This window comes from Pelobates fuscus, chromosome 11 (genome assembly GCF_036172605.1).
Source record: "Pelobates fuscus isolate aPelFus1 chromosome 11, aPelFus1.pri, whole genome shotgun sequence".
NCBI classification, from domain to species: domain Eukaryota; kingdom Metazoa; phylum Chordata; class Amphibia; order Anura; family Pelobatidae; genus Pelobates; species Pelobates fuscus.
In genome coordinates this window covers 75178358-75202838 of record NC_086327.1, presented here as the reverse complement: position 1 = coordinate 75202838, position 24481 = coordinate 75178358, and the positions used below count along the sequence as shown (strand labels likewise).

Genomic DNA, 24481 nt, shown 5'->3' with positions numbered 1-24481 from the left:
TTTTTGATTAGAGTACCTCTTTCTGTTGTGGCCTCCCTGGAAAAAAAAAAAAAAGCAAGCTTAAAAAGTGACGTGCATTTTTTTTTAGATAAAGGTCTCATTTAAAAGCAAATGCTTTTTGTTACTTAAATGTTCCACTCCCACTTAGGGAGGACACTGATCCAGCTAGTGTCCTATCCCTAGGAATCACAGAAAGTTGAATTGAGCATGTGCAATTCAATCGTGCATGCAAAAAAAAAATATTGCACGGTGTTGCTAATGACATCCTAGAACTGGTGCTGGCTGTGAAAGCGTACTGCCTGGGAATGAGCATTAGATTCCATCAGCCGTCCTGCTGCAGCGCTTCCAAGTGTTTTCACACTAATCCTGTATCCTCAGCAGGTATTTAGCAATGTTTATTTCCTCCATCATTCTGAAAAATTGTGCAGAATGTTCAGAAATTGGGAGATTTTCCGTGGGAGGGGAGGGCGTGCTATTTTACATTTAGTATGACTACATTGTATGTTGTGGTGTGTGATCTATGCTGGCTCTATGCAATTAGTGTAAGTAATGTTTGCTGGCATGTGTTCTGGAAACCAGAGTAATTACTCCCTAAGTGACAATGACCTGCATGGCAAATGATCTATAGTGAGACACACTGCTCTGCATGGCAAATCGCAAATCTTAGTATATAGAAGGATGCACTGTGCAGATCATTGTGTGTCACTACTGGAATCCAGTGCATGGATTGGTTTTCCTTGTGAGATTCAATGAGATGCTACTCATTCAGAGGCATTTTGTTGGACCAGTCTCTGCGGCTCAGAAGTCAAGTAGTGGACAAGAGATTGGGGGGAGGGAACTAAATACAAAACAAAATAAAAACCCTCAACAATTCCCGACAATATAGTCCCTGGACAGGTTAAACTCACCAACTGCAGGAAAGCTGAGCCCAGCTGTATTTCAATGACAAAGCCATGTCTGAAATTGGAAATATTTCTCCTTTGCTTTCTTCGGTAAATGATGAGGACACGCGTAGCTGGAATTTATCTTTACTACAGGTTTCCAAGAAACAACAGAAATCATCCCAACTCTGAAATTCTTTCCCATCCAACTTCTCGCGTAAAATATTTTCACAATCCTGAAGATGCAAACGCACAAAAAAAATAATAAAAGAAAACAAGACATTTTAACCTATGTAAGATGTTATTTATTTTATTTTAATTGCAATAGATAGATAAGATAACAAAAGGATAGCAGTCTAGGACTTCATAATAACTATAAAAGTGTGTCTTAAAAATGTCAAGGTTTCAGTTTCTAAACAAACTTATCAAGGCAATGCAGTGTTTCAAAAAGAACACCCATAACAAGAAAAAAGTACTCACACCCTGGTGTTTGGTGTGCACACTGAATATTGGTGCACAGCCAAGCCTTAGAACACAGCCATGTTTCCGCTTCAGTAAGCCATCCCTCATAGCGGCATGTGTTCAAACTTGTTGTCATAGCAACAGTTAAGTCGGTTTGCAAGTAAGACGCAATGATGGTTCATGGCAATAAACCTGTTTAAAAAATGAAAACATAAAAAGGACATCGCAGCTACGACGAGAAAGGCATACAGGCTATTGACTACATTTAACTTATTGAACCAACATGAGCAATGAGTTTCTTTAAAAAAAAAAAAATAGTGCAATCAAGCTAGCAAAGTGAACAAACAATGAAGCAAATAGTCAGATACTGGCAAACTTAAACAGACATTTTAGTTAATGTTAACAGGAACTGTAAAAACATAGGCATGAGATCCCCTCATGTTAATGTGAAAAATGTAAACTGCTTAAGAGCCATAGGGTTATTAAAGGACTCCTTCATTCACTTACTAAACAATAAAGTGAATACACATATATGCAGGAACTTGCTGCCCCAGTAACCAGATATCACGAGTGGTATATGACAAAGTGCTATTGGCCTGTGAAGTTCCTGCACACGAGTATAGTGTTTTGGGAAGAAAAACAAACAAACAAAAAACAGCAGGCCTTTGCTGGGCTCAAATACCATTAAAGGGACATTATAGTCACCAGAACAACTACAGCTTAATGTAGTTGTTCTGGTGAGTATTGTCAGTCCCTGCAGGCATTTTGCTGTAAACACTGCATCTCTTAGTCACTTAGCCACTAGAGGTACCTTCTTAGGTCAGTGCTGAATGGAGGCGCTGAAATTTCCCCACAGCAATGCAATGATTAAATGCATCTCTATGAGGAGATGCCGATTGGCCAGGATGGCATTTGGTTCTGCACCCTGCCCCGCATCCTTGGCTGAGAACATCAGAATCGACGATCTTAGATAATTTTCCTATGAAAAAGCATTGGATTGACTGAGATTGTCAGTTCAGATTATGTCAGCCAAATAGGCAAGACATAACGGGGCGGGGGCGGAACCAGCACCTGGCAGATCTGCTCGTTGCTGAAATAAAGGTGAGTTTTTACTGTGTTTAAAGGGGGCAAGGGGGCTAAATTGTATTTTTAACACTATAGGGCAAGGAATACACGTTTGTGTTCCTGAACCTATAGTGTTCCTTTAATAGTTTTTACCATTTGTTTTTAATGAAAAAAATTACATAAAAATAAAAGTACATGGGTCAGAGGCAAAAGTATCCAGTAATCCACGGAGGGAAAAATCTCTTTATGACATTACAAGGTAAACAGCTGGGAGCACATGCCACATTGTGTCATGTGAAGGAACCAAAACCTCCTGGCTGTCTATACATGCTAGGAATGCTTACTTCAGTGAGGAACAATAAAATAGCACCACACATATAACTTTATAACACAAGAGGAATACCTAGGGCAGATTATGCAGTGTAAAGTAAATACATTTTCCAGACTTCCCATGCTGACGGTGCCGACTTAGAAAGGAACGTGAAATTGCTTCAAATAGATAATGTATTTAATGGGAAACAAATGATTATGACAGAAGGGTTCCATGGGATGGAATTAGGATTGCACATACAGGGTTATTCACCAAGGTGAGCGTCCAAGGTCATTTTAAAATATACAGGAACATTATAAAGTCAGGAACACATACATGTATTCCTGACCCTATAGTATTAAAACCACCATCTGTGGACAGAGCCAGCACAAGTCAAACATAGCCTTGGCCAATCAGCATCTCCTCATAGAGATGCATTGAATCCTTGCAGCTCTATGAGGAAACTTCAGTGTCTCAATGCAGAGGGTGGAAACACTGAATGTCAGTGCTGCACACTGTGCAGCACAGTCCCAGGAATCGCCTCTAGTAGCCTTCTGAGGAGTGGCTACTGGAGGCATCTCTAGGCTGTAATGTAAACACTGCCTTTTCTCTAAAAAAACTGTGTTTACTGCAAAAAGCCTGCAGAGACTGATTGTACGCACAAGAACGAATACAATAAGCTGAAGTTGTTCTGGTGACTATAGTGTCTCTTTAAAGTCGAAAGAACTGAAAAAAGATGTCTGCCATACTTCTATTCTACCTTCCCTGGACTAAAATTTGAAATTCACTTTGGATTATCACTTTTGTAAATAACCCAGAAAGCTCTATAAATTAGTATAAAGGAAATATACAGTTGAAATATGTACCACAATAGCAAAAGGTGAAAAATAACAAAATTCGAAAAATCAATGGAAAGAAAATGCTGTGCAATTCTGGATTCTAAAAAAGGATTTTATGGCACTAGAAAGAGTGCAGAGGCAGGCTACAAAATTACTAAAAGGAAAGGAACATTTAATTAAGAAGAAAGGTTAACACATTTAAAAACACATTCAGTTAAGTTTAGAAATATGGCACCTTAGAAGAGATTAAATATAATTGGGGCCAATATAAACCAATAAACTATTGTCTGGAGTCTATTCATAAAAGAAGTCTATCCTAGGACACAAAGCTACGCATTTAGACTGGAAGAATGGATGTTAAGTCGAAGGCAAAGGAAAGCCTTTGTTGTATACAAACTGGTGTGTCTGTGCGGGCTGGCATAAATTGGAAACACAGGTATACCCCTCAGCGAGAGAATAGCAGAATCACAGATCCAGCATTAGAACAGACTACATAGACAGCAAATGTGATTTACTGGTTGTAAAAAAAAAAGCATTTCTTGGAAAAAAAATCCTACCCATTTTAAAATTCACAGCAAAAAACGTATGCCTTCTCACAGTCTGTAATTACCAAGAGAATCAATTTAGATAAGAACGTTGGATACAGTTCTCCCAGGGGTTATAAAAACACACTCTCTTCGTCTTTTTTTTTTTTTTTAAATACCCTTGATGCTTTTCAAGCACTGTAAATTGTTTTACATATTTGATGCCATCTGTTTGTCCTCAAAAATACACACGTGGATATGTTTCACCATTTGCCATTGTGGTAAATCTTCCATACTGTATATTTCTTTATACTACTTTGATGGAGTTTTAAGGGCAGTACGTGAAATCATACGTTCACCCTATGCACCCTTCAATCATTTTCACATTCAATACATTATAGGTTTGAAGCAATTACATGTTTCTTTCTAAGTAGGGACCCTCAGCATGTGAAGTCTTGAAAGGATTTTGTTTCCTTTACATTGCATAATCTGTGATGTGTGTCCTTGGTATTCCCTTGTAATGTTATATGGTACCCTGCCCTCAGTAGGTTCCCATATACCTTTATTCAGAGCAATTTTATTGTCCCTCACTAAAGAAGGCATAGCAGCTATCATGTACAGGCAGGAGAAGGTTTGGTTCCTTCACATGGAACAATGTGCCATGCACGTGCCCCCAGCTATTTCCTTGTTATGGAGATGCTGTCCTTTGTAGGTTCCTGGATAAAATGACCCGTGATTTATTTCTATTAGAAACAAATGGTACCAATTACCATAATTGTCTTAGGGCCCAGCACGCACGACCCTGTCTTTTTTCCACAACACTATATTAATGTGAAGGACTTCACAGGCCATTAGCACTTTGTCATATACCACTCGTAATATCTGGTTACCTGGACAAAACGTTCCTGCACAAGGAAAGCATATATGTATTTTCACTTCACTTTACTGTATAATCAGTGCATGAACGTGTCCGTCAATAACCCCTATGGCTCCTACCTAAGCAGTTTACATTTATCGCACTTATTACGAGGATCCACTGCCTTCACTATGCATACTATTAAAGTCTCGGTTAACAAAGTAGCCTGTTTATCTTTGCCAGTATATCACTGCTTGATGAATTGTATGTTCACTTTGGTAACTTACACTTATCGGCATTATTATATTTCAATGCTGATGCTGTTTCAATAAGCATGATAGCTTGTATATTTAGTCAATAGCCAGTATTCCTTGGACATTGCAGCTGCGATGTGCTGGTTCATTAACATGAGCCACGATGCATTTTACTCGCAAATCTGCTTAACTGTTGCTATCACAAGTTAGAATGCATGCCGCTGTGAGAGTTGGCTTACTGAAGAGGGAGCATGCCTTGGCCACACGCCAATTGTTGGCATGCATGCCAAACACCAGGAGGTTAGCACTCTTTTCTTGTTATATGTATACACACATGTTTTTTGTAACTGTGTTTTTCCCTGATAAACATTCTGTTTAATAACTGAAATGTTGACATTTTAAAAGGGACATTATAGGCAACCAGACCACTTCATCTGTCAGTATCATATCCTGACAAACAAGATGTATGTTCCTTTAAATGAACACTATAGTCACCTAAATTACTTTAGCTAAATAAAGCAGTTTTAGTGTATAGATCATTCCCCTGCAATTTCACTGCTCAATTCACTGTCATTTAAGAGTTAAAGGACCACTCTAGGCACCCAGACCACTTCAGCTTAATGAAGTTGTCTGGGTGCCAGGTCCAGCTAGGGTTAATCCATTTTTTTTTTATAAACATAGCAGTTTCAGAGAAACTGCTATGTTTATAAATGGGTTAATCCAGCCTCCAAATCCTCTAGTGGCTGTCTCACTGACAGCCGCTAGAGGCGCTTGCGTGATTCTCACTGTGAAAATCACAGTGAGAGCACGCAAGCGTCCATAGGAAAGCATTGATAATGCTTTCCTATGAGACCGGCTGAATGCGCGCGCAGCTCTTGCCGCGCGTGCGCATTCAGCCGAATGGGAGGAGAGGAGGAGGATCGGAGGAGGAGAGCTCCCCGCCCGGCGCTGGAATAAAGGTAAATTTTAACCCTTTACTCTCCATCCAGCCCGGCGGGAGGGGGTCCCTGAGGGTGGGGGCACCCTCAGGGCACTATAGTGCCAGGAAAACTAGTATGTTTTCCTGGCACTATAGTGGTCCTTTAACCCCTTAACGCCGTTACGGCGTGCTATGCCGTCACGGGTTAAGTGGGCTTTAACGCCGTTATGACGGCATAGCACGCCGTAACGGCTTGCAGCCCCAGGAGGTAAGTTATACTTACCTCCGCCGCGATCCGCTTCGGGAGGACTGCCTCACAGCCCAGGCAGCCCTCCCACGGCAAATGAGGCCCCCGGGGGCCATGTGATCGCTCTCAAAGAGCGATCACATGGCCCCCTATAGCTGGCTGTGGATATGCCAGCAGGGGGACTGTTTGAAATATCAGACAGTCCCCCTGCTGGTGGGAAGAATTAAAAAAAATAATTAGACATGTGTAAAAATAAAATAAATGCATTTTTATATATATATAATATGTATATATATTATATATATAATATATATACATATTATATATATGTAACGTCATACAAAGTGTATTTTAATATTAATATAAGTATATATATTAATATTAAAATACACTTAGAATGACATTACATATATATAATATGTATATATATTATATATATAATAGATGTACATATATATATTATATATAAATACGTATAATTAAAATAATAAATAAATTAAATAATAAAATAAATAAATAAAATATTGAAACAAAATTTAATATAAATTATATATGCATATGTAATTTCATTCTAACTGTATTTTGTTATTAATATATATATATCGGTAACAAAATACACTTAGAATGACATTCTATATATATCTATCTATATATAAAATGCAAATAACCGCAAATATATATATATAGATAAATACATATAATTACATAAAAGATTACATCAGTATACACGTAGAATTTAAATACCTATAAATGCATATATATTAAAATTCTACATGTATATTTAAATAATCTTTTAACGTAATTATGTGATTTGATTAATTAAAATTTGATTGACATGCATGACAACACAGGGAGAAAGTGCAGAGAATTTAATTTGCAAGCACTATATTTGACCCTGTAACTCTCCAAGACACCATAAAACCTGTACATAGGGGGTACTGTTTTACCCGGGAGACTTCGCTGAACTCAAATATTCGTGTTTCAAACTGGTAAATTGTATTACAACGATGATATTTTAAGTAAAAGTGAAGTTTTTTGCATTTTTTACAAGCGAACTGCACTTTTATGGTCTATATTATTGTTGTAATATGTTTTACTGTTTTAAAACACTAATATTTGTGTTTAGTGAAGTCTCCCGAGAATAACAGTACCCCCCATGTACAGGTTTTATGGTGTTTTGGAACGTTAGAGAGTCACATATAAGGCTTGCATTTCATTTTTTTCACATTGAAATTTGCCAGATTGGTTATGTTGCCTTTGAGAGCGTATGGTAGCCCAGGAATGTGAATTACCCCCATGATGGCATACCATTTGCAAAAGTAGACAACCCGAGGTATTGCAAGTGGGGTATGTCCAGTCTTTCTTAGTAGCCACTTAGTCACAAACACTGGCCAAATATTCGTTTTTTGCTTTTTTCACACAAAAACAAATATGAACGCTAACTTTGGCCAGTGTTTGTGACTAAGTGGCTACTAAAAAAGACTAAACATACCCCACTTTCAATACCTTGGCTTGTCTACTTTTTCAAATGGTATGCCATTATGGGGGTAATTCTCATTCCTGGGCTACCACACCGTCTCAAAGGTAACATTACCAATCTGGCAAATTTCAATTTGAAAATGTAATGTTCTATATTTGACCCTGTAACTTTCCAAAACAACATAAAACCTGTTAATGGGGGGTACTGTTGTACTCGTGAGACATCGCTGATTACAAATATGTGCATTTTTTTTGCAGTAAAACCTAACAGTATTATGACATTCACAGTTAAAATGTCAGACGGAAATGCAAATTTAAAAAAAAATCTTATTTTCTCACATTTTTTTTACTTTTATTCATAATAAATGATGTTCCATATATGAATAGTTAATGATAGATTAAAGCCCTGTTTCTCCTGAACAAAATGATATATAATAAGTGTGGGTGCATATAATTTGAAAGAGGGGAACTACGGGTGAACAGACACATAGCGCAAATTCCAGTTTTTGTTTACGTTTTGTTTTGATCAGAACGTGCACTATTGACTCCGTCCTGAAGGGGTTAAATCACTTTGTTTCTGTTTATGCAGCCCTAGCCACACCTCCCCTGGCTATGATTGACAGAGCCTGCATGAAAAAAAAAAAATGGTTTCACTTTCAAACAGATGTAATTTACCTTAAATAATTGTATCTCAATCTCTATTGAACTTGAATCACATACAGGAGGCTCTTGCATGGTTTAGCAAGCTATTAACATAGCAGAGGATAAGAAAATCTTAATTAAACAGAACTTGCAATAAAGAAAGCCTAAATAGGGCTCTCTTTACAGGAAGGGTTTATGGAAGGCTGTGCAAGTCACATGCAGGGAGGTGTGACTAGGGTTCATAAACAAAGGGATTTAACTCCTAAATGGCAGAGGATTGAGCAGTGAGGCTGCAGGGGCATGTTCTATAAACCAAAACTGCTTCATTAAGCTAAAGTTGTTCAGGTGACTATAGTGTCCCTTTAAAACAAGTTCCTGCTCTGATTTTATGATTTACCACTAGTGGCCTCCCTTGCCTCTAGTTCTGGAATCTCACCTGTTCATGTTTAATTACTTGCCTCAGTTACAAAAGGCTACATCCAACTAACACTGAAGTTGGTGATTTACCTGAATCACTTCAGTTCCTGGCTCTTGTGAACCTGCTCCAGACTTACCTTCAACCCCGCTCCATACCAACCTACTCCAGGCTTACCTTCAAACCTGCTCCACTCTTACGTATGATTTTGACCTCTGCCTCTGTTACCAACCTGCCTTTGATACCAGCCTGCCTCTGTTTCAACCCTACCTGGAGATCACAGACTTCCTTTATTATTTGCAAGTATCCTGTTTTGTGGCATATTGCCTTAATTCATTTTTTTCTCAAGTATGTCTAAAAGCACCAATAAAGTCTCAAATAACAACCCTGGCCAAAGTCTCCTATCTGACCTGCTCAAGAATATGACATCTCATTGAAGTGGTCTGGATGCAGTGTCCCTGTCCCCTTAAACACTACAATGTAAAACACTGCAGTTTTAGTCAAACTATTTTGCAATAGGGTGAGCATTCAATTATACAATAGCAGAATAAGGCAGCAAATATTATACCCAACAAGTTTCCATAGAAAAACAAGGGTACTAAAATAGCATCTATAGCTCAGGCATACCTTTGGCCATTCCTCTGGTTATTGCATACAATTTACGTACATTTGCTATAAACAGAAAACAAGAGAAGCACAAAAAGGAAAATAAATAAATAAAAATCATACACTACCCGGCCAAACGCAAGACCAGTTCCAAATTCAGAATATCCCACCTTCGAATTTATGTACTTGTCCCACATGGCCCATGTTTTAGAAAAGGATTTTTATTCAATGCTGTACCATTGCTATAAACAGAGCACTTTCTAAAACCTAAACATGGGCTATGATCCAAAAGGATCATTGACCAGAAACCAGCCATGGACTGCAGTTTCAACCTTGTAGTACCACAGATTTCTTGGTCACGGATCATACCATGTCATAAAATGGACAGACTCTAGAGACATAAAGAAATAAAGCATGCTAAAGTGTTTTGTGTAAATAAAAGGGGGAGGGAAACAGCACATTAAGAGCCAATATGTTAAAAAAGGGCCAATATGTTAAAAAACAAAACAAAAGAAAACGGACAGGATACAAAATATAGTGTAGTAATATTGGTGAGATAAATAGAATTGCACTTACAAGTCTTTTATTTATGGTCATGTGACAGTTATTTTCGGATTGTGTACTCCATTATTTAAAAGGACTCTATAGTCACCAGAACAACTACATCTTAACCTACCGTATATACTCGAGTATAAGCCGACCTGAATATAAGCCGAGGCCCCTAATTTTACCCCAAAAAACTGGGAAAACTTATTGACTCGAGTATAAGACTAGGGTGGGAAATGCAGCAGCTACTGGTAAATTTCTAAATAAAATTAGATCCTAAAAAAATTATATTAATTGTTTATTTACAGTGTGTGTATGAGTGCAGCGTGTGTGTATGAGTGCAGGGTGTGTGTGAGTACAGCGTGTGTGTGTATGAGTATGTGTGCAGTGTGTGTGTGTGTGTGTGTTTGTGTGTGTTGCAGAGCCTTGGTGGGGTGGGGAGTGGGCAATTTTTTATTTTTTTATTATTATTTTAATATTTTTTTATGATTAATTTTTATTATTTTATTTAATTATTTTTTTTTATTATTTTAATATTTATTTTTTATTATTTTATTTGTAATATTTCTTATTTTATTTTTTTTCGCCCCCCCTCCCTGCTTTATACATAGCAGGGAGGGGGGCTCCTTCCCTGGTGGTCTAGTGGCATTGGTAGTTCAGTGGGGGGGAGGAGGGGGCTGTCAGAGAGTTTACTTACCTCTCCTGCAGCTCCTGTCAGCTCTCTCCTGCTCTGCGCCGGTCCGTGCACCTCCTCTGTCAGCTCACACTGTAAGTCTCGCGAGAGCCGTGGCTCTCGCGAGACTTACACTGGGAGCTGACCGAGGTGCTGAACGGACGGCGCAGAGGAGGAAGAAGCTGACAGGAGCTGCAGGAGAGGTAAGTAAACTCTCTGACAGCCCCCACAGCCCCTGTCTGTATTATGGCAATGCAAATTGCCATAATACAGACTATTGACTCGAGTATAAGCCGAGTTGGGGTTTTTCAGCACAAAAAATGTGCCGAAAAACTCGGCTTATACTCGAGTATATACGGTAAATATTGTTTTTATGCTTTTAAAACTATAGAGTCAGTGAAGGTCTTCAAACCTGTATACCTGTTAATTAGGTGAAACATGTCAGTTTACATGTTATGCTTAATTTTCAATAAAATTAGTGATTCTACATACATTGTACCTTCCTGATTTTATCCTCAAGATTGCTACATCAATTTCCTTCTTGGGTAATTTACCAGCCATGCTATACAGATTGAGCAAACTGTACCACCCAGGTGCCTTAAATTGGAGCCAATTATCAGCCCCATAAAATTGTAAGTGCAGGCTTTTTATTTAGCTCAGCAATATTGCAAACTTACTATACTATATTTTGCATACGGTCTTTTTTTAATTATTATTATTATTACATATTGGCCCATTCCCTTTTCTTTGCACAGTAAGGAGAAAATCTGGTTTTGGTTGTCCAAGCTGCCTCCCTGAACTTCTAACAAGCTCTAGAAACCTTACACTTCATACTATTTTAAAGTGGTTTGTATGTCTGGAGTGTTTCTTTACCTCCTAAATGGCAGATAATTGAGCCGTTACACTTCAGAGGTCATGATATATACATGAAAAATGTTTTATTAAAAATAAAGTTGTTCTGTTGATTAGAGTATCCCTTTAAAAAGGGAATAGTGACCTGTTAAAGTGAAAAATCATATGTTCTTTCATGGTACCATGTACAGTGAAAACCATTTGTATTTTCCACTATTCAATTGATTATAATTTGTGGTACATATTCAATTTATTAGGATATGTTATGTGCTCCACTTGTTCATGCCTGATTAAACAGTTAACCACATTCAACACGGACTGTACTTTCTGCAAATTGTATGCTCTAGCATGTACCCAACTTCCAAGTTTCTGCATCTAGTTTACCCACAAACGCAATAGCAGATTCCCTAGAAAACAGCCAACTACCACTCCCAAAACCCTGGGTTCTGGCACAATTGGAATCAAGCGACATCTGGGATGACTATGAGAACCTCAAGTTTTTTTTTTAATAATAAATCATTATTCAAAATGTTGTATATAACAAGCAATTAATATTTGTAAACGTAAAGAAAAATCATGGTTACCTTCTGAATAGCACCAGGAGTAATTTCATCAGGAACCAGCTCTTGTTCTTGAAACTCCACAGGTGTGGTGGTTTGTAGACCCCATGAACTTGTGTCCGACATCTCAACATGGTTTGATTCGGCGAATTCTACAAATTCCTGATCCTCTGTAAGAATGGCTTGTAAACACTGATGTAAGGAAACTAATGACCCCACTTGTCCTTTCACATACTGATGTTTTGTTTTCACATAAGCAAAAATTGAGTTCTCCACATCAGAGGTTCTATTATCCTTTTCACACCATAACTTCCAACATGGATGCCATGTGTCATAATAGTACTGAAAAACTTCATCAGGACAAGCGGTTTTCAAGTTGCCAAGATGTTGCCGATATATGTCAGTCGAGGAGGACTGGGACAAATTGACAAGCAAGTTCTTAATTTGTGATTGCTCCATTTGACTTAAAAAAGAAATTTTATGATGCATTTTGTCCAGAACAAGTGGAAGACAACATCTCACAGTAGCATTTGGAAACAGTACCTCAGTATCAACTTGATTCAGTATTTCTGGACTTAATGTAATATATTTCACTTTTTTGCTTAAATTAGGATTGCTCTGCAAGAAAGAATTCATGAGAAACTTTAAAGATTCTGAAGAATCCTTCCTTGCAATGCAGTAGGCACATACTTTCCAGTTAAAACTTTCATCCTGGCAAAGGACAGAATATAAATCAAATTCTTGATTTAGAGCACGAAAGAAGTCAACAAAGATATGTTCATGAAAATGCTGCAGCAAATTCTGCATTGCAGTAGTCATCACAAAAATGTTCTTTACTATGAATTTCTCCTCAGAGAAAACCATTTTAACTTTTACAGTTGGATCTGAATTAAAGAGAGATTCGAGTTCATCCAAAAACTGTGATTCACTAAGTGGAGAGTGTAAGCGTAAAAGCTTTGTCAAGTCATTTTTATCCATAAATTTATCTTCATTAACATCAGATGATACCGTCTTAGGGATTTCCACATAAGACACTGGTTTTCTTGTAAAACGAGACGGCAGGTCAATTTCAGAATCATGGATGTGATTGAGGTCAGCCTTTGTAATTATGAGTTTGTCCTTTTCAGGTCCCAATCTCAAATGAATTGTGGCAGGACAACGTTTCCTATCAAGAACAAACAGAGAAATAATGTAGTCATTCAAATTGTCAATCAAAAAGGATTTACTCTTTACTAAAATAAACACCTGACTCCTTTTTTTCCTATCATAGATATATTGCAAATGGGCCACAAACCACAAAACACTAGAAACCCTAAAAAAAGAAAGAGAGGAAAGGAGGTAGACATGAGCAGTCTCCAACTGTCAATACCAATGGTGAACATCCTATTAAAATTCATGAAGCAGTGGAACATGCTGCATCACATGAGTTGCTGCATCACATGAGGAGTGGAAGGGTCTGGCTATCAAACTTACAGGAAAGATTAAATTGAGAACTCTCCACAGAAAGCACTTATCTGTCCAGGATATGGACACAATTCTCCCCCCCCCCCCCAAAAAAAAAAAACCAGCGGCCTTACAGAGTGCCTCACCCACCATTAGAGGTTGAGGAAATGTCTCTTAATTTGCTATAAGATACAATGACATACAACAACTGTGGAGCTATGGTTGATTTCCAAGCTCTCGTCAAGCACAGCTGTGCAGCCAACAAAATAAATATACAGATCCTACTAAACTTGGGAGAGAAGTCTCTGGGTTACATCAACAATTACCGTAATAATACTAAGGTATTTGAGCGAACATGAGACTGCATACATTCCGTATCAGGAGTTGAGAATCTGTCACCACTAGTGGTATAGCCATGGGCATGACCACCGTATATGAACTAGAAAGCCTGCAGGGAAACCCTGGGATGGTGTACAAGCGCATAATCAGCATTTCCAAACGATGGCTACATTTAGTATATTAACATTAAAACATTCAGCGTATGATACCCTCTCCATAATTTCCTTTACAGGATTGGTAAGTGATTAACATAATACAATGGTAAAGTTCTTGTTTTATTTAGACAACTGCATTCAAGCAGCAAGTAACAGCAGGACAAAATGGTGGGATTCTGTAGAAGAGTTGGAAAATAATGGCCACACATACTGCATATAAACACTCCTAAAGCAGCACTGTCATGGCCGAATCCAGTTTGTTTGTTTTTTAACCCCCCCTTCCGACACCACTAAATCTAATTGTCCCCCTAGTCACCCCCAAATGCCCCTAAGCCCCCCATACTACCTATTTTTTTACCTTTATTTTGTGCCTGAACCTAGGTCCTGGGCGCCGCCATCTTTGTGTGGGTAGATGAAGTCCCTGTGGGGCACGTCATCTGCCCACACTAGATAGCACTGTGAAATTCCCGCGCATGCCCAGTTAATCACTTGGGTATTCGAACGGGAATTTCATTTATTCATTCATCAGAAAGACGAATACACGAATAGAAATATCAAATGAATGAACAAAGACCTTTTCGTTTGTTCGGTTTATTACAAGGAGGAAGCTACAGGCTCGTAGCTCCCTCCTTGTAATATGTAAAAACAGAAGCGGCAGGGAGCAGTGCTCCCTGCCACTTCCTAAGCCCCCCATGTCTTTCCTCACTCTATGGGGGTCAATATGACCCACAATAGCATAAGGGAAATTGAAATCTCCCTAATGTCCCAACTCGCTATGCCACTACTACACTACAAAAAAAAAAAAAAAGCCAAATAAAAATCCAAAATACCCGAACTCATCAAATAAAATAAAAAAAAAAAAAACATGTGCCCAAAAGCAATTCAACTTTTTAACATTGCACTGGTAAATCAGATATGGTACCTACCTTGAGCATAATATGGCAATTTGCACTGCCAACAGTATATACATACACACATAGCAAGCAGTAGCAAACACATGCTCTGCACAAGTAACGCTAATCTACATTAATTTACCTGGTGTAACTGGTGCATCCAAGATTAACTGCACTGTACTTAAGAGACTGAATCAGCTCTTCGTTCACATCCTCACTGGTGAGGAGCTCTGAATGGCGAATAACAAAAATAACTTTGCGCTCTTTACACCAGGCGCTCAAGAATGAATGGAAAGCTTCCCAACTGTAGAACTCCATGTGTTCCAATTCGTTTGGTGGATTTTCATCAAACATCTATAAAAAGACATAAAACTACTAATTTACTTTAACTTACACATACTTTGTGAATCATAAACAGAAGGAGGGAAAACAGTGATCAAGTTATAAAACTACCTGTTTAATACAACTGTGCTAGGTTCAATGTTATGATAAATGATGCATTTACAGCCTTAGAAGTGGTTATATTTACAGGTAAATTATATCTTTAGTTTCTTTGTGAGCCATAAAGAGACATACACATATACATACATACATACATAAACACACACACTTGAGATTATGAAGTTCAAGTTGTTACTTTCAATGGATATGCATTATTTAGAAAGGATAAAAACAATAGAAAAGGGAGAATGGCATGTTTACAAATCAAACCTGAATTTAATCCAATTGGTAAAGAAATGGTAAGCAATAATACAGATGAAGATCTTGAAGCCTTATGGGTAGACATTTAAGTAGGAGGAAACCGATTTGAGTTGTGAAAATTCAGAGTTTAGTAAATAACCTGGAATGTCTCTGCCCCCATAGCGGTCTGTAAAGGGTGATTTGTGCTGGCTGTGGATAGTGCATGTGTAAGTTTGTCGACTGTTTGTAGTGTGTATGCATATATATATATATATATATATATATATAAGCCTTCTTAAGAACTAATTGATTTCAACAAGTTTGTTAAATTATAAAGAAAAGCTGTGACAAAGGAGTTCACTTTACATAGGTGACACTATGAATACATACAATAAAAATTTAAGTTACATTAAATATACACCTGTGAAATTTATCAGCCAGGAGAAAGCTTTGTAAAGCCTTTGTGCCGTTCTGCCCTGCACAAGCCAATTACAATACACACAAACAATAACATTTAATATCTGCTAGTTTCACTTTTTTTTTTTTTTTTTTTTAATGTTTTGGTTAGTGTTGGTCTAGTGGGAAAGCATTTGATTTAATTTAGGGTCACAGACCTAATAAAAATAAATGAAAAATTACATAGTATAAAACGATTGGTCTGGATAAAAACAAATATTATAAAACCCACTGATGATACTTATGTGAAATACTCAGAACCAACACACATGTGACACTGGGTGATGAATATTACATACAGCGATATTAAAGAAGTAGTGAAACAAACTTATGTGCCAAATTAAAACAATGATCTGTAGCAAAATTGTGCTGGGAAATTCACAACAAATATACTTACACAAACAGCTTCACAGTCATTGAATCTACAAATAAATAGACAGAAAAAAAACTAGTGCAATATGTAAAATAAAATCACAATTGATAAAAAAAGAATGTTCAGAATTGGAGACTCACAAGACTGGAGTGGTAAAAGTACCACTCCACTTTAGGGCTCTGGAGGGATCAGACCCTGGTGAGCGTGGAATCCGATGGATACACTTGCAGCCAGATACAAGGACTATTTTGCCACAGATCATTGTTTTAAATTGGCATATAGGTTTGTCTCACTACTTCTTGACTATCACTGCATGTAATATTCATCACCCAGTGTCACGTGTGTGGGGTCTGAGTATTTCACATAAGTATCATCAGTGGGTTTTATAATATTTATTGTTTTTATGCGCACCAATCTTTTTATAATTATACTGTTGTTTTGAGTTGTATCACCAGGGCTTATTAGATTGGGCAGCTGCATTGTTAATAACAATCCCATTTTTTTATGCTACTTGCACCATCCTATTCTTATAGTGTTATATAGAAAAATGATATAGGCTTGACAAAAGCAATGAAAGGGACACTACAGTCACCAAATCAACTTTAGCTTAATGAAGCAGTTTTTATGTATAGACCATGCCTCTAAAGTTTCACTGCTATTTAGGAGTTAAATCATTTTTGTTTCTGTTTATACAGCCCTAGTTACACCTAACCTGGCTGTGACTGACACAGCCTGCATGCAAAATGGTTTAATTTTCAATCAGATGTAATTTACTTTTAAAGTTTTTAAATGAACTTTAATTAAAAACAGGAGGCTCCTGCAGGTCTAGCTCGCTATTAACAGTGCAGGAGATAAAAAAATTCTAAATTAAACATAATTTGCAATAAATAAAGTATAAATATTAGCGCTCATTTTACAGGAGGTGCTTAAGGGCTTCTTTAAAACCACCGTCTGGCAAGAATTATTAACTGACAAAATTCGCAGAGGATAAATGGAAGGTAGAAATGAATTCTACAAAAACACTTCTCAACATATACCATTCACATGAAAAATAAGAAAAGAACATTTAAAATCAGATTGGTCAATAGCATCCTATAACAAAATTAAGCATGCCAACAGGGCTTGCAAACGGGCAATTCGATGGTCTAAGCTAGAAAATTAAAAGTGTTGATCCATTGGAATCTGAGATGGGTCTGCTAATTTAAGAAAATCAAAACAAGGAAGAAATTTGAAATATTTAGATTTCTTCAGTATATAGAAAAGAAGAGTCTATGATTCGGATATCATTTACAAAAGCCTTACAGTTAATTAAAGTGCATATAAACAAAGCCCCACCGTCAAATTGTATTCAGCCAGCCATGAGTACTTAGGGAGCTTAGTGTAAAATATATACCACTGTTTGAAAGGCTGTAAACCCCTTAAGGACACATGACATGTCATGATTCCCTTTTATTCCAGAAGTTTGGTCCTTAAGGGGTTAAGTATTCAATAATTAATTTTGAACAATATAATTAGTTAGAATCAACATAGTTTTACAGTTTCAATTCATATGATTAATCCAAACTAACTTAATCGTATTCTATGAAGAAGTTAGTTGGTATATAGATTGTAATATTTCAGTGGATGCAAAATACTTAGATTTTGCTAAAGCATTTGGTACAGTTTCACACAAAAGGCTACTATTAAAGCTGTAATTGGTTGGTTTACATGACATTTTGTTCTTGGATAGAAGTATGCCATTTATTAACTCGACTCAACTTCTACAGCCAAAGGTGTGCCCTGTTACTAGTGAATCGGGCCAGGGTACTCCTGACATCATAGCTACTACAGCACTCTGAAAGTAGTTATGATGTTTGGTATAACCATTTAAAGACAAAGTGCAGAAAGAGATAAGTGGAAAATTTTCAAATTAGAGCAAAGTGGTAAGTCGCGTGCCTCAGAGTTCTGTCCTCGGTCTAGTTCTTTTTAGTCTGCTTATAAATGATCCTAAAGTGGGCAATAAAAATCATTTGTCGGTGTTTGCAGATGATACAAACCTAGGTAAGATAATACAGTCATAACATGATAACACGTATCCACAGAGGGATTTTGGTAAATTTGGGGACTGAGCAGGCAAGTGGCAGATGAGATTCAATACAGATTGGTGCAAAGTAATGCACTTTGGAATAAGGAACCTACAAGGCACTTATACATTAAATTAGGTAGAGTTATGGATACAAATAAATGAAAAGGACTTGGGAACAATTATAGATGACTAACTGGGCAACAGTATGCAATGCTGGTTTGCTGTTGCAAAAGCTAATAAGTGCTTTCAAGTATAAAACGGGGTTTTGATTCACGTGATCCAAATATAAGATTGCCTCTTTATAAATAAACAGTAAAACTCCACCTTGAATAGTTGGTGCAATCCTGGGCACCAATTTTAAAAAGACATATTGTATTGAAGTGTAGATGTGAATTATAAAATAAATAAGGGGGTGAAAAAAAAAATTTCATGAAGAATATATATATATAAAAAAATATATATATATATATAGGATAGGATATGAAAGCACTGTACAAATAAATACAGGATCAGTATAAAATGCCAGGTGTTAACCTGTTCGTTAGAAGGGACATGCAACAGACAAGAGGTTATACATTGAGACTGGAAGAAAGATGTCGCTTACAGCAGAGGAAAGGATTTTTACAGTAAGAACAATAAAGACGTGGAACTATCTTGATGTCTTATCAAATTCTGAAGATTTTTTTCAAAAAAGGCCTGGATGCCTTTTGAAAAAAAGAATATTCAAGGATATAAGTAACTTGTATGTTAACAGTTGGTTGATTCAATTCAATGAAAAAACGGATTGCCATTATGGAGTCAAAATGGATTGTTTCCCCTTTATGTGGAAAATTGCCATTGCTTCAAATTGGGAATGCAATTGCCAATTATTGTAAACAAATTTTTTTTTAAAAAAGTTGAAGGCTATGGACTTGAGCCTTTTTTTCAACCTAGCTTATCATGTAACTATGTATTGTTCCAAAAATCAAGACAAATAAGTTAATACATCTAATAGGGATTAGCTGCAAAAACAGTGTAAAATGCTGTCCTTGAAGGGGTTTACATTTTTTTACAACACTGAAACTTACCTCTTCTTTAACAGTTGAAGGTACTTCAGGCACATGTTGAGGTTCCACAGAAGGTAAAACATCTGGCACGCTTTTTAATTCACGAGTGTCATTAAGGATAACACGAAGGCAATCGGTTAATGAAAATGAACTATTAATTTCTGTTCCAAGTGTATAATGCAAAGACATAACATAAGCAACAATTGTCTTCTCCGTTTTCGCTTTCTTGTTGTCCTTTGCATACCACTGTTTTCTGCTTGGATGCCATGTATCAAGGTAGTACTGAAAAACCTCAGCAGGACAAAGTCCCTTTAACTCATTTAAGTGCCGATTGTACACTTTCAATGACCTTGTATTGAGCAGAATATTAAATATTGATTTAATTTGAGCCTGGGTAGCCAACTGAAGGTGAGATATTTTTTTTTCTACAACTTGCACAATTAACAAAATACAGTGTCTTATTGTTGCATTTGGTAAAAGTGTGCCCATGTCTAGGGAATCTCTTATTGCTGGATGTATTGTTATATACTTGATCTGAGATTTCATTTTAGGAATACTTTGCAAGACAGACACAACTAAAAACCGCAATACATCAGAATTATTTGCTTTTGATATACAAGTGGCACATATCTTCCAATCCGAGTTACCATCTTCACAGGACACTGTGTACAAGTCAAAGCCAGGGCAAACATTACTTAAGAGATCTATATAGAGATGTTCAGGGAATTTTTGAGAAATGTCTTGCATATTGGAGGATATTACAAAGATGTTTTTTACAAACACAGTGTCCTCCACAAAAACCAATTTTATTTTGGCAAGCGGGTCAGCAATCAAAAAGTTATCCAATTCTGCAAGAACTTGAATGTGGTCTTTAAGAGAACTAGAAGTGATACGCAAAAGTCTTGACAGGTCACTGCGGTCCAAGAACTTCCTTGAGATGTCATTTGAGATTTGTGCAATACCTGCAAGGCTTAAAGACCTGCCTTTTTTCTTTTCAGGTTGTAGTGCCATGTTTTGCAAGTCCAAAAGCTATAGTAAATAAATGGGATTTCTTTGCTTGAGACTAGTACTTTCTTCTAAATTGCACAATTCCAGTGGCTTCTGTGAAGAAAAACAAGCATAGTACTCAATAAGCATCAATGCACATATATACGATAACCATTTCAGATGATAAATACAGAATTACTTGCAGCAGTTTAACCTAACTTAGCAATTCACATATGTGCCAGTTTTCATATATGAGTTTGGCCTAATTTACGTTCAATAAATAGTTTTGCTATTATGTAAGTAAGTTACCAAAATGTGTATCTGGAACTCGTCCAAAAAAAAAAAAAACTTTATTTAGCAAGAGAAATAATAAAGTTAACCATGCATACACTGCATGGTTTGGAAGACACAGAAATGATTATAGTCACTCAAACAGAAAATTGATTAAAAAATGATCACGTACTTTGTGTTATGTATTTTCCCTCTGCTTGACAAAACTTTACAACAGACAGAGCTATCACTGTCAGATTTTGACAATTCCCCCAGAATTCACTAGCGATGGCTTTGCAGAAAAAGGCATGGTCTATGGAGGATTCCACAGAAGCCTTCTTAGACATCAGTGTTGTACAGCACTGACACAGGCTCCTGGCAGATAAAGCACAGGAGTTGAAGAGGATACCCTATTTGGAGATGATACCTGCCAGCATGAACAGCTTCATTTAAGGAAAATCTACCTTCCCCTGTACCCTCGGTCCGCTGCAAGCAGCAATGTCACCATTGGTGGTCACTCCAGAACGTGACAGAGCCACTTAAATAGCGTATACTTCATTTAGTCTCTACTCAGATGGCTAAAAAAGTTTTATGGGTAGGTGCCTGACAACTGACCGAGACAGTCGCATATAGCTGCTGCTCGTGAAGGAAAGCCTGATATTAAGCTTTTTACCCTGAGAAAAAGCACTATTTTCAGAAGATATCTTGATCTACCTGGGAATACCAAGCCAAATGTATGGTCTGCATTCAGTTGGACCCACTGGGTATTGCCAGTGTTGGTCTTCTCTGCAGCCTGCAGATACATTTGAGGTGGGGAAGGCAGATGATCCTCTGTCCAGGATGTGCCTGATTTTTTTTTTTAGTTCCTGCCATGTACCAGCAGGGGATATTCTGGTCCCTCATGGCTAGCTTACCTAGCCTCCTCTGAGAGACTTTTGCAGTCCAGCGCAGTTGGTTGCTTCGAGGCCTACTCTTCAAGATGGTAGCTGCTCTGGGCCTGCTTACTCAAGTCACTGATTGAATATGCTCTCAATTTTAATCTACGCTTCGCCAACAAGCTGTTGGTACCTTACCTACGCTCCATGCCACAGACTCAACCTTCCTCACTTTGTTGATGCCACAAGTAAAAGCTTACGCCATGTGTCTCCAGCAAGGTACCACAGAGCTGAGACAGGAGCAGAAGCTGTGGTCAGCACATTACCGAGTGTCCAGTTCCCAGCCTCGCCACCACTCACTTAGGCCACTATCTGGACAAGGAGAAGCCCCTGTGCACAGTCACACCACCAGGACATCCCCACTCTACAGCATTGGATGCAATAGGTGGGAAGATCCCTAGATGCCGATCAAGACGCCAGACACTATTGGATCAGTGAGTGCATTGTGACAGTTCTTGGGCTGGGGGGGGGGGAGAGAGGACTCGCACCTTATGGTGGCAGACATTTTTTTGCCAGTAGGCATCGGCTGATCTCTCCTCTCTGTCCTGCCTGTAGAATCTATATTAATCATGTACCAGTCTCTCAATCTATACTATCTAGCCGCTAGTTGCTTCTTGAAAATCCAGTGGTATTTTATGTTGCAAGCATATGACAGCTGAAGATTTAACATTTGCTATGCGAGTCTCCTTTCTCTAACCCCTTAAGGGCACATGACATGTGTGACATGTCATGATTCCCTTTTATTCCAGAAGTTTGGTCCTTAAGGGGTTAATCTGCCAGTTAACGCGGTTTACATTTTATGTTTACACCTCTCTAGGTTTCTGTATAGTGTGTATAGTTCTGTAAGGTGTTCTTTATGTGTTTTATTTTAAGACAAATTTATTCCACATTCACCTTAATAAAAACGTGTTTATATACATACAAAAATATTTATTTTTTTTGCCCAATTGTGCCATCACAGAGAGCCTATACGGCAGATCCCATACATAAGAGTAGTCCAGATTAGAAATGTCAACACGTTTCCTCTACACGAGAGACTTTTCATTTAACCTATAACCCGTTCCGACTCCTACGTGCTCGCAATGAGCAGGTCAGCATCACTGAAAAAAGTGCACCCAGGGTAATTACGCAAATGCTTCTGGCAAAATATGACATTTCCAGTGTGCTAGTTGGTGATGTTTTTCAAGCAGGGATAATAGTTTAGGAGAGGAGCAGAAGGTACATTAGTGCAGCACCAACATAGCCTGGATCATAGTGGTAAGCAGTGCCACTGGAAAGGATGTACGTGTTAAGAAAACAAAATAGAAAAAAAACAAACAAAAAAAAATAAGAATCGAAATTACGTCTATAATAAACAAATCATTTTTTTATGGAAATGCTTGCCGTTAAAACAATTAACTTTACTGGAAAAAGCACAAAAGTACAGTATAAAAAAAATGCAGAACAAAGTCCCTAAAACTCAAGGAAACTGGCGAGTGCTATAAGTCAGTCATTAAGGGGTTAAACAATGCACTGGTGTAACCAGATGAACAGCTCTGCGTTCAATTACACAGCTGATAACGCTTTCCCTCACGTACGTAAAAAAGCCACATTACTTCCCTTTACCTCCATAGCACGTAAAAAAAAAAAAAAAAAACACCACCGCCAAACAGGAAGTGGTTCTTGATTCATTCTAAATCGTCAGAAAACAAAAATCGTTCTTACATTGAATTCTACATAACTCCACTGTCGGAGTGAACGAACGACCGTCTGTCTGTTTAAACTCGTGGCCAAGTATCCGCCTCTGGGAGTGAGAACGTGAGAGGTAACTAGCGAGATCCACACCGGCCAGCGAGTGCCCAGGATAGGCGGCCCCCGTAAACCAGCCCCACCGAAGTGGCTAAACTCCAAGGCAATCGGTTGCGGTGGTCTCCATGTGTAGACACGGGGTAGGTCGGGTCAGAGAGGACTCTATATCGGCGAGGCCTGTGCCGAGTCTCCCCCACCCTCCCCGAGCAGCATGTTAGTTTATTAAAGAAACTAATTGGCAGTGAAAACAATCGAAACAAGTGCACAGGGTTCGCGGTGAGGAAACCGGCGACGGTAAACGCGTTTTGAACTACTATTCTCTGATATTTACCTCTAGAGGGCTTCAGTTAACCCATTCGCTGAGCTCCATTGTGCTGCGCCTGCTTCTTTCAGGATCCAAACGGTTAAAGTCGCACTGGGTCACGTAGCGCGCATGCGCAGTGCGCTCGGCAAGTCGCGATTCGCCAACGGCTTTGGGTAGGAATGACGTCGAATCTGTGCGACTTCGTGCTCGCTCGTCCAACTGCTCAAGTTTTACAAAATTGGGCGCCTAAATGTCTTCTTCGTGGGATTGGCGCTGAGCGATACGAAAGGGCTGAGCTTTTTTGGGCTTTAGTAACGCGGTTATTTTGCTTCTTTTTATTATTACTTTTATTTTTTTGGGTGTGTGCCATTTAAAGCAGCAAGCTTGGCACCATAACCACACCACTACCTCCCCCTTCCTTCGGTTATATTTAATGGAGAAATTACACTTCTGCAATAACTATATGAAGCTCAGCCATGTTTTAAATGCATTAATTGGCCGAGCAGGTCAGCAGAATGGGAAAAAATTGTAATAAAAAAAATGCAGGTTATTTTAGACTTTTTTTTTTTTTTTTAATGAGGTTTTGCATCACTTGTCAATTTTGGTTCCTGCTATC

At 38.0% G+C, this 24481-nt stretch overlaps 1 protein-coding gene across 3 annotated transcripts in view; it reads right to left on the bottom strand.

The window, feature by feature from the left end:
* Positions 1–23975, bottom strand: part of ZSWIM9 (zinc finger SWIM-type containing 9) — a 49831-nt gene extending 25856 nt beyond the window's left edge. For all 3 annotated transcript variants that reach the window (XR_010086059.1, XM_063436707.1, XM_063436708.1), the window contains exons 1-5: positions 23893–23975; positions 19603–20682; positions 15103–15314; positions 12155–13295; positions 909–1117 (exon numbers count right to left, since the gene is read on the bottom strand). Coding sequence is in view for 2 of the 3 variants with exons in the window: in XM_063436707.1 (XP_063292777.1) it covers positions 909–1117; positions 12155–13295; positions 15103–15314; positions 19603–20592 (2552 nt within the window). In the remaining variant the exon portion in view is untranslated. The remainder of the gene's footprint in view (positions 1–908; positions 1118–12154; positions 13296–15102; positions 15315–19602; positions 20683–23892) is intronic.
* Positions 23976–24481: the final 506 nt, after the last annotated feature.